At 39.3% G+C, this 15,538-nt stretch overlaps 1 protein-coding gene across 2 annotated transcripts; it reads right to left on the bottom strand.

Annotated features, from left to right (window-relative positions):
• Positions 1–783: 783 nt before the first annotated feature.
• gabrg1 (gamma-aminobutyric acid type A receptor subunit gamma1) lies at positions 784–14,199 on the bottom strand (the record flags this gene model as incomplete). Of its 2 annotated transcripts, none has more annotated exon segments than XM_036150848.1 (8): positions 784–3,264; positions 3,347–3,549; positions 6,939–7,091; positions 7,179–7,316; positions 11,057–11,139; positions 11,387–11,607; positions 13,681–13,748; positions 14,039–14,199. In XM_036150848.1, coding segments are annotated over 8 exon segments (1,309 nt in total), but the record flags the coding sequence as incomplete, so codon positions are not given.
• Positions 14,200–15,538: the final 1,339 nt, after the last annotated feature.

Genomic DNA, 15,538 nt, shown 5'->3' with positions numbered 1-15,538 from the left:
TTTGTGGTGTCTTTCCTTAACTTTAAGATTTTGTAAAATCTGGCCTCCTCACCTGTTTACTTCCATACCGCTCACCCAAGTTTCCTGTAGAAATTATCTTTGAAGCAGAACTGCTTACTATTCTTTTCTGTGTTGCAAATAAGCTGCCACAAATCTAACATATTACAGTTAAAAAGTCTGTTTTCTTGTCAAAGGGATGTGTTCTGTGATTAAAACCCTAGTGAGTTATATGCTTCTAGTTATATGTTTTTACAGATGGTACAATATCATCCATATATGCTAGTGACTTCCTGTTCTTGAAGGATGTGACTCAAAATGTCTTTTCTGGGTCACTTATATGCTTAGAAAAATGTGGAAAGGCAGATTCTGATTTATTTGTGTTTTATGCCTTCAAGATGTTTATGCTATCTTGCTTTAAAGGAGCATTGTGCAAGTTTAAAGGTTAAATGTTATTAATTTTCTTTTCCTTACATGCCCTAACAATTGCCTGACATGTAAGATGATTTTTCCTCTATATACCACTGATGCTTCTTTAAGCTCCAGTAGTCAGTTAAACAAGAGAGTGATTTAGGTCATATTATCTGGGCGTGTGAGTGGGTGTGACTAGCTGTGCACTCTCGTTCACCTGGCTACTTTGTTGAGTCTCCACCGCATTAGCGAGAGAACACAGGCTAACTTCGATATGCATAACTTTCTTACCTCAGAAGGCATTACGCCTCTAAACAAAAGACCTGTGCAGTTGCGGCAGCAGATGCTTTTCTTCTTCTCCCATGCACAGCACTGGTGTAATTTTTACTTGTGGCCACAGGTGGCAAACTTCTGCAAAAACTCTGGAACTTGCACTATGCTCCTTTAAACAATAAGACATTTGGCCATTAAATGCTGATCTGCAAAGTTTACAAGCTTTTTACAGCTGAAAGTTAAAAGATTTTGTAAATATTTACAAGAAATGCTTAACAGCTTTAAACAGAATAAATGCTGTCACTTTTTTATAATGCTATAATTTACATTAGCAAGGCTTATTAGCAAAGATACATTTTCTTTAAAGTAGCAATAAGCGAAATTGAATTATTATAGATAGAAAGAACTAAAATATAGTGATATAAAGAAGTAAAGGTATCTTTTTAGATGGAATTTGGTATGACGTCACATATCATCTCTCTGTGTTGTTTTCCAGTCTCTTGTTTACAAAGCCGGGTCGGCCGTCAGTGCATACATACGTTCATGTGAACAGCTTCACTCAGGGCTTAGCCCCTCCTTGCCCATAAAATGCCACCGCCAGAGCAGTGTAGCGTAGGAGCAACGTGGCAGAGAGTACGCCCAGCAGAACGAAATGTTCTCTTGCTAAAAGCGTTATAAAGTAATGAGTTATTTACTTCTTCGCTAGACATGTTCCTCCAAAAGGTGATGATGTTTTGCTGTGTATTTATCCTTTGCAAATATGCGGATCAAGGCGACAGATGAGAAAGCAAGGGGAGAGAGGGGGCTGGGTTGCAGCTGGAGCGGAGATGGAGAGTCATGGCTTGTCACACATCTTGTTTTGGTCTACAGACAGAGCTCAATGGCCGACCTAGTAGTGAAATTTTGCTTATTGCTACTTTAATAACGACGGCTCCTGTGCAACACTAAAGCCTTCAAACATTCTGCACTATCAACGTTTAACCTAATATGTGACAACTCCTTACTGTTGGACACTGTGGGACCCGTTTGCAGAAATTATTTCACCTGATACCCTTCATGGCTTGGTATCCTCAGTAACTGCAATGATTGAACACATGTTAAAGTTTGGCAGGGGAATCTGGAACATCACAAGGTTGGAAAAACTAAAAATCAGTGCTTTACGCTTCAAGTTGCAGGACTGCATGGACAACATTGGATGCACATGTTGAGACAAAACATGACCTGGTCTTGTTCCTGCGATCCCAACCTTTTCTATGTTAAAAAGGGGTGAGCATCTCCCTGATTTCAGTTTCTCTGGACTGCTCCATCTTTATGTTCTGTTCCTAAACTCACCTCCAACTAAAAATAAAAGATTAATAAAACACAACTTGTGTAATTAATCTACCCATGATGTCAAATTATTTAAATTCTGAAGAAAGTCTGTTTTTTAACATGCATGCATGCATGCCTGAAGGTGAAACATAACCAAATGGGTATTTGTTCTTTTACACTTTCTGCTACTAAAAGCTGCCTTTAAAACTATTGCTGTGCTGAAGTATAGGACAGTGTTGTCAAGAAGTGCTTTAGATGCCACAAACCTGTACAAAATGATGTGTAGCCTTTTATGGATCTCTGTGAACGTCTTCGGTAAGAAAACAATCAGTTTACAGCTGGAAAGGTTAAATTAAAAACGGATGTGTTTGCCTGAAAAGGGCATTAACTCAATCCTTTTTTTTTTTTTTGCAACATATAATACATGAAAGTATAAAATCTGTCCACCAGAAAAACAACCGTTGTCACTCCTGATTGCCCACAGAAAAGACCCAGAGAACAATGAAGTTGTATTTGTAAAAAGTACACTCCATGATTGTTCCGAACCAAAGAAATTGGCTATTCAGAGAAGTTACTGCCTTTCTGAAGAGAAATCAAGGAACCTATCTTTCAATTTAGGGACAATATGCCTCAATTCCAGCTGCAAAGTGCAAAGCCTGATATCAATGCACAGCGGCAAAAATAAAATAAACATTTGGGCTGTTATATTAAAGATTGATGGCAATTGATCCTCTGTGTGAACTGGAGTTTTACATGTGCAAAATCACAGCGCAATTCAAAAAGAAATCAGCCTAACTTTCATTATTCTTTTCCTGATTGGTTTGCAGGATAAAGATGTTGGCGTTGTTTGTCTATTATGCCTCTGCAGCCAGGACCTTTATGGTATCAAAGCAACAGTATGCAAAGTTATTTCTATCTATTCTAAAAGCAGCTGAGATGCTTGCAGATGTTAAACTCCAGCTGATTTGATTTATAAATAAACATTTTCTTTTATAAATACAGATAAGCAATCCAGTAAACTAGATTAAAAAGGCCAAAAGCAGTGGGAAAAAATATTCGCGAGTAAGAATCGATCTTGGAAACCCGTACGTGCATCCTGTTTTCTCTCCAGGCCCCTGTTCGGCAGTCGTCAAAGCAGCAGAAGAAGCTGGCACAGTCTTTTCCGTCTAAGCAATCGTACGCGTAGTCGTCGTCCTCGTGATATGGCACGATGTTGTTCATCTGCAACAGGGACGTTCCAGGCCGGATATTTACCATGCTGGGAACTTTCTGCTGCAAAGGATACAGGGTTACTTCTGCAGTTCTTATAAGTAAGAGTAAATCTGCGCGAGAAAGACAAAAGAGGAGTTCGCACCTGAGCACTGTTGTTGGCTTTAGTCTTCTTGGTCTGCCGGTTGCTGGTGAAGTAGTGCAAGGTGCCATATTCCATGAGAGCAGCGAAGGTGAATATGAAGCAGACGGACACGAACAAATCCATGGCTGTGATGTAGGAAACCTTTGGCAGGGATTTCCGGGAGATGGTGCTCAAAGTTGTCATAGTGAGGACTGTAGTGATTCCTACAGAGGGATCAATTCAGGAGTTAGAAATTAAATACAAGATTGCCCCCAACACAAAATCAGGAAATTATCCAGGGTAATTGTGTACACAACAAGAAAATGCCTGGTGACTGGAACTGGACACGACTGGCCCTAATTAGTGATTGGCAGGTCAGAAAATCAATTTTTCTTTTTCAGACCAGTGAACCCACCATTTTCACTTGCTACATGGTCCCACTAACAGGGACAAGCTTCGTTATGGAGGTTTTTACTGATTGTTACAGGTTGTTATAAATATTTTCAGTCTTACTCAGACCGCGTCCACACGCCGACAAGGACGGTACATTTTCACAAACGATTAAGAAAAATGTGCATCCACACGAGAGGACGCAGCACCACAGATAACTGTAGTAGGTATGCCGGGCCCATTGGTGGCGCTGTGACACTGCCACAGAAATATGCAAAAACACCGGGCATGTGCAGACAACTCATGGGAAATAAACAGCAACATTTTCGGGGGATCAAACACAAACATTTATGCATTTATGCACTCTGAAGGACACACATAGAAACTGCTGTATCGTAATACAAATGCTAACTGTGCTAATTGTTAGTATAAGATGCTAAAGTTCAAATGATCAACTCTGGAATCATTTAGTATTTGTCTTGAAATAACAGTAAGAGCCTGTGACTGGTCTCTCTCACAGTGCGAAACAATGAGGTAAAATGATCTATCAGGATGAAAAGACTAAGACTCTAGTATAGTAACAATCAAACACATGAAATTTAATCAGAGCTCATTCAAACTTGTGTCAAAATGGACACTGATGTCAATTGTTTGAAAAATGTCTGTGTATTTTCATTTGTTCAATGTTCAAAAAAGGAGAAAACAGTTGGCGAGTTGTGAACTGCATGATAAAACGGTTTATGAATGCTAGGATTATTTCTTGGCTCAATTCTATTTCCACAGATCCCTCTGTCTCACCTGCCAGATTTTACTGTACTTGTAGATTTTAAATTCTCAGTAATTCATTTGACTGAAAAAAAGATCATCTTGTTCAATAAACATTTAATTTTTAAAGACAGTTAAATGTCCAGTTTCTTTGAAGTGTATATAAAAGGTAGTCGTTATATTTAGTTATTAAAAAAAACTGAATGGTAATAAGCTAAAATCAGTAACAGTATGACAGAGCTTATCCGACAAATCTGATTGGTGCACCTCTAGGTGAACTAATTTAATCAGTATGAAATAAATGTATTCATTTATTTATAAAAGAAGAGAATGATATTCAATATTTTAAGGATCTTGCACAAATTCAACCTGTAACCAAGACAGAAAAATGGCAAATATGTTTGTGTGCAGGGGATTTTATTATTCTATTGATACAAAAAAAATGGTGAGAAAGTTTTGAAACCGCAGAAGTTTTATTTGTAATTTTCCAAACAGCCAGATATCATTGTTTTCTCTTAAAATGTGCTCTCAAACTCTGTTGAAAAATTTCCTTGGACTTCTTTGGCAAGTTTTTTATTTCCAGTTTCGGACATGTTGGTTATATAAGTTTTCATTCTCAATGTCAAACTGAAGTTTAGGGACCAGAAGAACTGTTTGTACTTTGAAAGTGGAAAAAAAATATGATTGTTGCATCCAACACGGCAGTTCCTCGTATCAACAACATTAAGCTGGAATATAACATGTTTATGTCACACGACACATTTTTAAGAGTGCATCTAAAATCAATGTTACATGTAGAGGCTGCAACTTTGAACCAAACAAATTAAAAGTGGAGTTGGCATGTGGAAAGTACGGCTTCAACGCTACAGTTGGTAATCCTGTTCAGAAACACTTTTTGTTATACTGGGTGAAATGGTCCTTCCATCCTGACAGTAGTAAATACATTATGTATTCGGAAAAAGGAGGGTTAAAAATTAGATCTCTGTGAGAGCTGCAGGTCTGTAAAAACTCTGATCAATCATGTCATCCAGACTGAATGGCAGTGATTGGTCAGAGTTTTGGTCCTGCCCCTCACCCCCCCCCCCTTTTTTTTTTCTCCTTTTGCCCTTGGGAAAATCTTCTAACCAGTGAACCAGCTGTGTGACTGTATGAAGTAAAGATCACACTTCAGGTTACCCAACATCTATGTATGCCCCTCACTTCAGTGTCTGGAGTTCACAAAATTTGTACCATAGTTCAGTTGCCAGAAAATAGTTCCCTAAAAAGTCATTGTGTCAAAAATTTCTATTAGTATATGGGTGAGAATTTCTTCCAACTTACTGCAGGAGAGACAAAGTCATTGGTTTTGTTTCCACAAAAGCAAAGTTTGATATCATTTTACATTCTGACTCTATGAAGCTAAAGAGCCAGGAAGAACCATAAATGTTTCATGGTCTAAAATCTTACATTCACATTACATCTACTACTAAACCACCATCTCAAAAACAATGCCCAGAGAGAATGTTTTATGTATGAAGAGAGCCCAGAAAAAGTGTAATGTTTTTTTCCCAGTAGTTTAGATTATTTTAACAGTGCCTTGCAAGTTTCTGTAAAAAAAAAAAAAAGACTCAGGCAAGTGTACCTTGTAAAAAATTCTGCTGCCAGAGTCCAACACCAAGAAAACGAATAATGTTCCACTGGGCATTAAATCAATGCAATGACTTATTGTTTTTAAAAGGGTAGATTTGCAAACACGTATTGGTCTATAAGACACTGTATGGTCTTGGGGCTGAATATATTTCAAGTTACTGGTCTCGCTCCAGTTCTCGAGGGCCAGTTTCCTGCAACTTCTAGATGTGTCTCTGCTTCAACACACCTGACTCAAATATGAGCTCATTAGCAGAGCTCTGCAGAGCTCGACTGCATGCTAGTGAGGTAGTTTAGCCATGTGTAGGGCAAAGGACACATTTAAAAGAAACAGGAGTTTGAGACCCCTGATTTATACTCTTAAGGTCAGCAAGCCTTTTCGCTCAGTGTTCCTCAGTGTTCCTGCAAACAAATCTAGACAAGGGGATGCAACATTTAGTTTCTATGCTCCCCAGTGCTACAAATACCTACTTGAAAACACAAGATTTGCAGAAACTATTGGTTCTCGCTAAATCAAACTATTCCTTTTTTGTTTTCTTAGCAATTTACTAGTTTTACTTGTGTCTTTTAATTTTTCTAATAATTTGATGCTTGACTTTTATGGTAAATGATTATTTTCTTTACCAATATTCCTCTACATTTCTTTGACGCATTCTGAATTATTTTATGGATAAATTAAAATATATATTTAAAAACAGTTTCTTTGCCTAGTCTGACCGGTGATCGATTCTGGTCAGTCTTGTCACTTTATTGGCTCATAGGGGAAGAAAACTTGCAGGGGCTCAGACTGACAGGATGATGGACTTTCAGATGTTCAAATTTAGCTCCAAACCTAGAGATGTCCGAGCTGGGACAGCATCTTTGTTAATCCAGAAGGAGACCCAGGAAAGGACCACAATCATGCTGCAGGGAATGTAGGTCTGGATAGTGAAGTAGCCCATCCGTCGACTCAGGTCAAAAAATATTGTCATGATGACATACTCCCCTGAAACAGAATCAGCACAATGGGGATAAAAGAGGTTTTCAAATGATATCAGTGTAAAAACGAGCTAACGAGAGGATTCAGTCTAACCTGACTGAGTGTGCGCCTCATCGGTGGTGTTCCTCATCCCCACAAAAGCAAATTGGTAGAGTCTCCAATAACGCTGGTCGGCCACCTCCACCGCCCGCCTTTGCCACCGATATGTGATCTCGTTCTTAGGATAACCATCTGCAGAACACCCCGAAAAAGATGAAACAAAAACCTCCCTGGCTCCTACAGTACCAGACGCAGTCCAATGTAGCTCACACATAGAGTATGCATGAAAGATGGATGTAGCCACAACACCTTAAAGTAAAGCTAATATGACTTATGCGTGTGGTTATCAGTAACATGGGCCATTTTGGCTTTACAAAAAAATATCTATTTTATAGAAACGTCACATAAATGTAAAAAATATATTATCTAAATGCAAGTGAAATTAAACTTAAGCCAAATTTATAGAGTTCTCATATGATGGAAGAATTACTATTTCAGTGTTGCTGTCTACAGTAATGGCAGCCTGTGATGATACATCAGCCTAGACCAGTTTAACACATAATTTCTGACCTAATAGAAAAACAGCTGTGAACAAGAGATATTTAAGAAAACCTGTTTTGTGTTCACCTGTCTATGCCCTCCTATTAGGTACTTGTATCTGGTGATGGCGGCGACAAAGAGGATCCTGAGACTATAGAGCTTATTTCACCAAAATAAATAAAATAAAATAAAAAGCTGAGTGTTACTAAGCGAGGAAATGGATTTGTTTTGATAATCTCGAGATAAATCACATATGACACCTTCTGGGATTTGGGATGCATCAATGCTTCGAAGCTTTTGGTATGAATTCCTTTCAAGATGTTGCAATATTTCCTGCAACATCTTGTCTGTGAGTTCAAGACCTATGAACACATTTGGCACAGTCTGCAGAATGCCCCAAGAGCTTCATGAAGCTTATAGTCCCACTGCACCTATCATCTATATGATCTCAAATTGGATAAAAACTTGCACAATCGATCTTAAGGTAAACCCTTGAAAAGATGGACTAAAGTCAAAGTCAATGTTAATCCAGTGTAAAAGACATAAGCTGTAACGGATGAAAGAATTGTTGTAATATTTATCAATTTGAGAAGAAGGATTGTTTTTATCTAATGAAGTGGTATAAGGTCGTTCCTTCTAAACGTTTATTAAAAGAGCAAACAAGCTTTAAAGCACATTTGGCTTCTGTGGCACTGAACGGCTAATTTATTTTAAGGCAGGCCCTAAAAAGATACTTTAGGATTATCAGGAAAACCTGTACATTTAAATTGTCCAGTTAGGAAATCCAATACAAAAAAGCATGTTTTGGCATCTAATTAAACGGTTTTCTGTAGATTGAAAAAAATCAAGATGGTTATTTCAAAAGGACATTAAATCAAAGTGGCTACGTCCGTCCTTTACATAATCTATGACTTTTTGTAGTTCACAAGAAACGGCATTAAGGCAAGGAAACGGGAAGCAATCAAGATGTCACTGACATGCTCAGTCACATAAAATTTCTTCAAATGAGCAAAATATATTTGACTGCAAATAGTCAAACTCCTTTGTGTTGTGAAGTTGGCAAAAGTGATTAAAAATATTTGTTTACTCCCAGTGGTACTATGGAGGTTTGTTTTTTCTGTGGCACCCAAAAAGGCTAAAACTTTAATAAGTTGAACGTGGTAAAACACTTTATTTGATCTCATAGGGTTTAATTTCTTATCGGATAACGACCCATCTCACCTGGAAGCTGAGATCAAAGTAGGTAGACTTGAATTACCATCAAACTAAAGTCTATTTCACCATTAGAGTTCTACTTCAGTACTAGTTTATAGTAAAATAATTTTTTTATCAAGTTATTTAAAGACTGGCTGATTGAATCTTAAAACATTATAAAGAAGGAACTGAGTCATGAGACATGGATCATAACTGAAAGAAACTGAATCTAAGCAGCTAAAATTAGCATCCTCTGTAGGGTAGAGATAAGGTGAGGAACTGCCTCAGCGACAGCCTCTGCTCCTCCACATCAAAAGGAGTTGGCTGAGTTGGTTCAGACGTCTGAACAGGATGCCAACAGGACTCCTTCTTTTGGAGGATATCTGGTTCAAAATGAGATCCAAAACTCAGTAAAGGGAATGTACATCTATTCTGGTCTGGTTTCAGATTTTCCTCACAGCTCAACCTTACCTCTAAAACCATTTTTAGACTGATCTTTAAAGATATCCTATTCTGTAATCATTAAAATGTTCTAAACCATTTGCCTTTCTTCTAGCTCTTGGTGAAGGTGGACGCTTCTCTGCACCTCTCTTCCCCGAACCTCTCCTGCTTCTGCTCTCTTGTCTGCATGCCGCATAACTCCCTGAGCCTTTTTATGCAAATAATCTGAATCGAAAACCATAGCCGGATACACCATGGATTCCTGGGGAAGTTGGAAGATGGTGTTTCTGTCAATTTTGTCCATCGAGGACGTGGAAGATGCATACATAATTGGATTTATGATAACAGGATTTCTGCTTATTGGAGTTGGCAGATACCTGGTGTATTGGCAAATTCGAAAGATCTCGGCGGCAGTTCTGGGCTTATTAAGGCTGCCTGGACTGTGTGATGGTTTAAATCGAGCTGTGATCACCCAGACTCAAATGTTTTGCGAGCAGAACCGCAAGCTGGATGCGATACTTGCACAGCATCACATGCCGGCTGTGGTCTGAATTCAATGGTGAAATGGAAAAGACCTGGGAGAAGTTCTAGCTCGTTTTACAGCGAAAGCCCAACAAATTCAGCTGTTTGGGAGTGCCATGAAGAGGACCAGCAAAGACTTGAAGGCTGATAGAAAGTCACAGTCAGCCTGCAACGAAATAATCTCCTTGTTATTGAACTCGGCTGCCCGATGCTGGCCTTGAAGGCTGGTTTCATCTCAAACTCTTCTGGATGTTATGCAAACAAGACAATTGCCCGCACCCATTCATGACACCTGTGACCTGCAAGTGCTCCACTGAACTGCTGATAACATACCATCTGAGACTATGGCTGTAGGGGAGCTACTGAGATTCACTGTGTTTGCTGTGTAAGTTATGATGTTGTGTGTATGTTGCTTTTTTTGTGGTAAGGTTTCTTTTAATCTGCGTTCTCCTACTTCCCCCTCAACCACCCCAATGTATTTTTTTTTCTATACTCTGTAAAAGGCAGCACCTTGGAAAAAGCAGCATGGCCTCAATGAACCTGTCTCCCATGTATGACTTTCTCTTAATGGGTTGCACTGAAACATAATTTCCTCCACTGGGGACAATAAAGCAATTCAATTCAATGAATTTTTGGCCTTTCATTACCATGGTAAAACACTTTTCAGAAAAGTAATTTCTAAGTAATTACTTTAGTGAATAAATGCCATATTGTTAGTATATCTTCATTCTGAAATCCGTACCCAACTGCTACCATTTCGTAACACAGCTGATTGTCTGAAGTGTTATCAAAGGTTTGTTTATTCTTGGGTTTATCACAAACCAATGCTGATTTGATGACATTTACTGTGACTGAACAGCCTCTGACATTTGACTTAAACTCAGTGGAATGGTCTTTGTATTTTCCACTGGTGTGTGAAAGATTAAGATCATAAGTCATGAAAGGCAAAAGCACAATGCAAGAGACAAATGAAGGATGACACAGACAGCATGAATCATACTGGGAAAGGGTGCAGAATTCATTAAGTCTGTCAGCAAAATGGTACTGGGTGACCTCCTCTTTCTGCTGGTGGAGCAGATGATGAATTAGTACAGCCTCAAGCAGATGGGCTCTTTGGCAAGGAGAATGAACACAGGCGTTGCCACTGTGTTAGCCTCTTTTTCTGAGAGAGCTACGGAAGCTGAAGTCAAGATGGCGGGTTCGAAAATGAGAGAAAGTTACGTTTGACAACCTACAGCTCGAAAACTCCAGGGGACACGAGTGCTCATCCATTGGAAAGTTATGCAGCTTAAGGTAGCACTCCGCATTAATAGTCAACCTGATAAAACAGAATTGTGACAGAGAAGAAAATCAAGTCTCAACATTCTTTTGCATCCTTTTTTTTTCACTCTCTGCATCAATGCCGTTAAAAAACAGACAAATAGATCACGCTTCAACAAACTGGGGTTACTTTAAAGAGAAACACTGATGCACACAATAAAGCTGCACAGACAACAAATATCTGTAGTTAACATTAAATATGGCAACAAAATGTGATAGAAAAATTGTCCTCTAGAGGGTCCTACCTTAGCGTGTACATGACTCTCCCATTACTCCACAGCCTCAGCAGTCGGTTGGGAGTTGTGATCCAGTGGGCATCGGATTTGCGGGAATTCCTGAAGAAGGTGTCGGGAATCCAGATTTTGCCTACCATGTTACTGTTGAGCATGAGCAGCTTCATTGAACTGTTGAACTTCAGTCGGCTGTCGTACCACGTCTGGGCAAAGAAGATGTCAATGGTATATTCCTGCAAAAACAAGTGAATGCAAACGTTATATATACACACACAACAGCAAACAGGCTTACTGCACTTTCGCTCAGTTCTTTCTGAAAACGTTTCAACACCTATCCAGGAGTCTTTGTCAATTCTGGTGGCTTGCACACATGGTTATCTTTTAAGCACCCATTTACTAACTCTTTGTCAACTTTTAAAATACACACACATCGTCTAATGTCTAATTATCAGACTTTCTTCCATCACTATGCAGTTGTATCTTACCCTTCCTTGACACTGGATAATTTAAAAAAACATGAGCCGTAGCCAGGGTTGTCTTTGAAAGGCCTTTTAGAAGTCCTCAGTGGGGTGTGGTCACTGTGTTTATGTTGTGTGGGACCAACATACATACATGTGGCTTGCTCAAGAGCAGTGGTTCTCCAATGTTTTCTTTGTTAGCGCTCACCCCCTCCCTGTACCTTTTTAGGAGTTTTTTTTAACAGTGTTCATCATACTACAGCCAAACAGCAAGGGGTGCTGTTGTCACATTCAGAATGATTTAGAAGGCCAGTATTTTTTTGGACAAAAAAAAAAAAAAAAAAAAAAAGGCTGTTCTTGTGCCACCTCATCGCAATATCTTCACATCCCCTTTGGGGGTGCACACTCTATTTGAGAAGCACTGGTCAAGAGTATGAAGTCTGCTTAGGTTACAACCCCCTTAATGACCACATCATGTTAGCAGCTTTCCAACAAAGCTAAAGGTTGTATGGCTTATCATTCTTTGTGGCTACTCTCGCAACAACCAGTAGGACAGGGTGATTCAACTTCAGTGCATGTTTCAGATGCTGCCTTGCTTTACCTCGACTCAAAAGGCTCAGTTCCTCATGTTCTCCAGAGGCCTGATAAAAAAAATCTATTCATTTGGTTCATGTGTATTAAACAGGGACACATCTAAAGCATAAAATACAATCCTTCTTGAGGACTGCAATACAATCATGCAAGGCTGCTCACTGCTCACTATGCACAAATAAATGCAGCTTCATTCACCTTATGGGTGGACAAGGAGGAAGACTTTGAGCTTATCATCTAGGCGGAGAGTTTATGCGGTCAAGGTGCTGAATATCAGACTATTATGTCCGTAGGTTTTTTTATTTTGTTATCCCATCTATCTAAGTGGCCAGCCTGCAAATAAAACACTTCCACCTAAACCTCTCTCCCATTCCTGTGCAGACTGCATGCCTTTTTGTTTGGTTTATTGGCGTTCTGCACCATGGTTGGCTCTTGCGAGAAACTGTTCCTGTTTGTGATTCCCATAGATTGAACCATCTGGCCTCCCCGAGTTGATTTTTATTCCAGAATTTCAAAACAGTAGCAACATAACCAGTATGCCATGCTAGCATCACACAATCAGGGTGACGTGCTAGCATGACATAGAAAATTATCTCATGCAAGCACATCATGTTGACACGGTCTGAGAATCATGCACAGTTGGGGGTCTAGCTGTAGTAAAATCATAAATCCATTCATCCATCTATTTCATTCATCGTCTATACGTGCAAGGTCATATGAGGTCTAGTGCCTATCTACAGCAGTCAGTGGGCAAGAGAGTACCACCCCTAGACAAGTACCCAGTTAATCACAGAGCATAGTGGGACAGTGTTGCTGACTTGTATAGGATGATGAGAGTGGAGGAGAGCGATCACAGACGTGGAAAATAGCAGGAAAAACCTATTTGGAAAGTAATAAGCTTCACAATTGCATTCACACTTTAAAACAGATTGCTGTGATCAAGCCCTGTGCTAGTAGGATGTGTAGCCTGTGGAGAACTTAACAACGTCATCCAGCGGGAGAAAGGAAGTCAAGGACAGTTTCTCTGGAACAACCTGCAGATAATACTGCAATCTGTAAATACATTGTGTGTACAAAAAAAAAGATCAGCAATAATTCTTTATATACGGGTACCTTTGCAATGCATTTTTGTGCACCTCTTGCATAATTTGCTTAGGTGTTTGTCCATCTTGATGCTCAACCTGAAGGACTTTTTGTAAGCCGTTAACACATGAAAATGAAGACTAGCTGTGGTTAAATCAGAGGAAACGGTCTCACCATGTTGATGGGGTCCACTGGCCCGATGCTGTTGACATAGACTGCTGTTTCAATCACCGTGGGCCGCACTGAAACATAACAAGAGAGCACAACGACATGCATGGCGTTATGAAGCGAGTTTCTGTTCTAAAGCAACCAAGCTCACAAAAACCAGAGACAACTGAAATTTAAGGGCTTTGGAATTACTGCAACCACCAAGGACTTCTCATTACAATCGATACAAATAAACAGAAAATATTGGATGTCCCATCTCCTTTGTTTCCTCTGAAGCAGATGTCGTTTACAACCGCTGAATTGCTGATTATGACATTTTAATGTTCATTTGAGAAAAGTGGAAGATGTTTCTTTTTGAGCTCACCTCCGATGTCAGGCCGGAGTTTGTTGTCATAGCCCTGCAGCAGCTTATTCAGGATCAGCGTCACGTCGCTCTCATAGACCTTTGGTGATAGCACCCAGGTTTTATTTATGGGTACGTCCTCATAGTCCTCGTCCTCCTGTTTGCTGGGCCCAATGGCTGAACTGTGAAGGAGAGAGATCATCATAAACAATGCACAGGCTCCCACTTGGCTTTAATCAGAGGAGAATGAGCGCTGGATTCATTTTAAGATTCGAAGGTGAAAACTAGTATGCAAGACAAATCAGGCAGCTCAGTCTGCACCTTTTTAAAATCTCAGAGGAAAGCAGAGATGTTTTCTGGCCAGATGGTGAATCACATCACATGGCCAGCAACCATCGATTAGACTGAGAACCTTGACGGAAACACGTCCTGGAGGTATTTAAACTGTGATGTCTTTGAGCATATGCCAAACACATTTTAGTTGTACCCTGACAGAACATCTCCAACACAATTAACAGATTGCATACTCTTTAATTTCTCATTTAAGAGCCTGGTTTTACTCATTAAGATGCTTATTCTGCTTTCTATACGGATATGTATTCTTGGTCAAATAATTTACACTCCTTCAGTTCTTGGGTTTTAATATAGTCGAAAATAATTGGGTCTTTGTGAGGTTCCGAAATTACTTAAATCTCAAATTTAGAAGATAATACAATGAACTCCACACTATTATGTGTTAAAAAGCCAAGGTAGAAATGGCGTGAAGCTTGTAGAACAACGATCCTGAGCTATACCTCTCAATAGCAACTCAATAATCTGACTTAATCATGTCCCTCATATTATTATGTAAAATATGTGAATTTTGGCCCACTCTTCTATCCAATGTTGCTTAATCTCATTCATTTCCGGACTTTGATTGGGCCATTGTAAAACCTTTTCCCCCTTTTCTTTCTTAGCCTTTCTGTTTTACATCAGCTGTTGTTTTGGAGGCAATTTAGTTACTAATGTTCCGGTTTGGAAAAGCTTTAGTTGCCAGACAGATGTCATTATTGTTTGAGTCTAGAACACTTTGATAAACAGAGACGATGATCGACTCATTGCCTTCAAAGTTCCCGGCTTAAATGTGGCAGCAAAACAAGTTTTGCTGATTTATGCTGATTTGCCGTGTTAGGTTATTTGGTCTTACCTGTCCAAAGTACATTGTTCCATATCTTGTCTAGTTCATTTAGAAGACATTAAAACAGTTATTTTTGAAGAGAAGGGGCTTTCCTTCATAATAATAATGATAATAATTTCTCTTGCCATTACATGGTCTGACCTTATGGTGAAGAAATTTGCTAGGACGTCCAATTTTGGAAGATTTGGGAGGTGTTCTTTTTTTTTCCATTATTGAATACCATACGTCCCAGTAGAGTAGTAGACCTGAGACTTAGGAAATGGCCTGATTGCTATTCCTAGACTGATGTTAAGCAATTGGTGTTTTTTAAAGGATATTACTGACGTCCCTCGGCCTTGACATTG

The sequence above is a fragment of the Fundulus heteroclitus genome, chromosome 19 (genome assembly GCF_011125445.2).
Source record: "Fundulus heteroclitus isolate FHET01 chromosome 19, MU-UCD_Fhet_4.1, whole genome shotgun sequence".
Lineage (NCBI taxonomy): Eukaryota > Metazoa > Chordata > Actinopteri > Cyprinodontiformes > Fundulidae > Fundulus > Fundulus heteroclitus.
The sequence above is the reverse complement of the archived record's forward strand: the minus strand, read 5'-3'. Positions and strand labels throughout refer to the sequence as shown.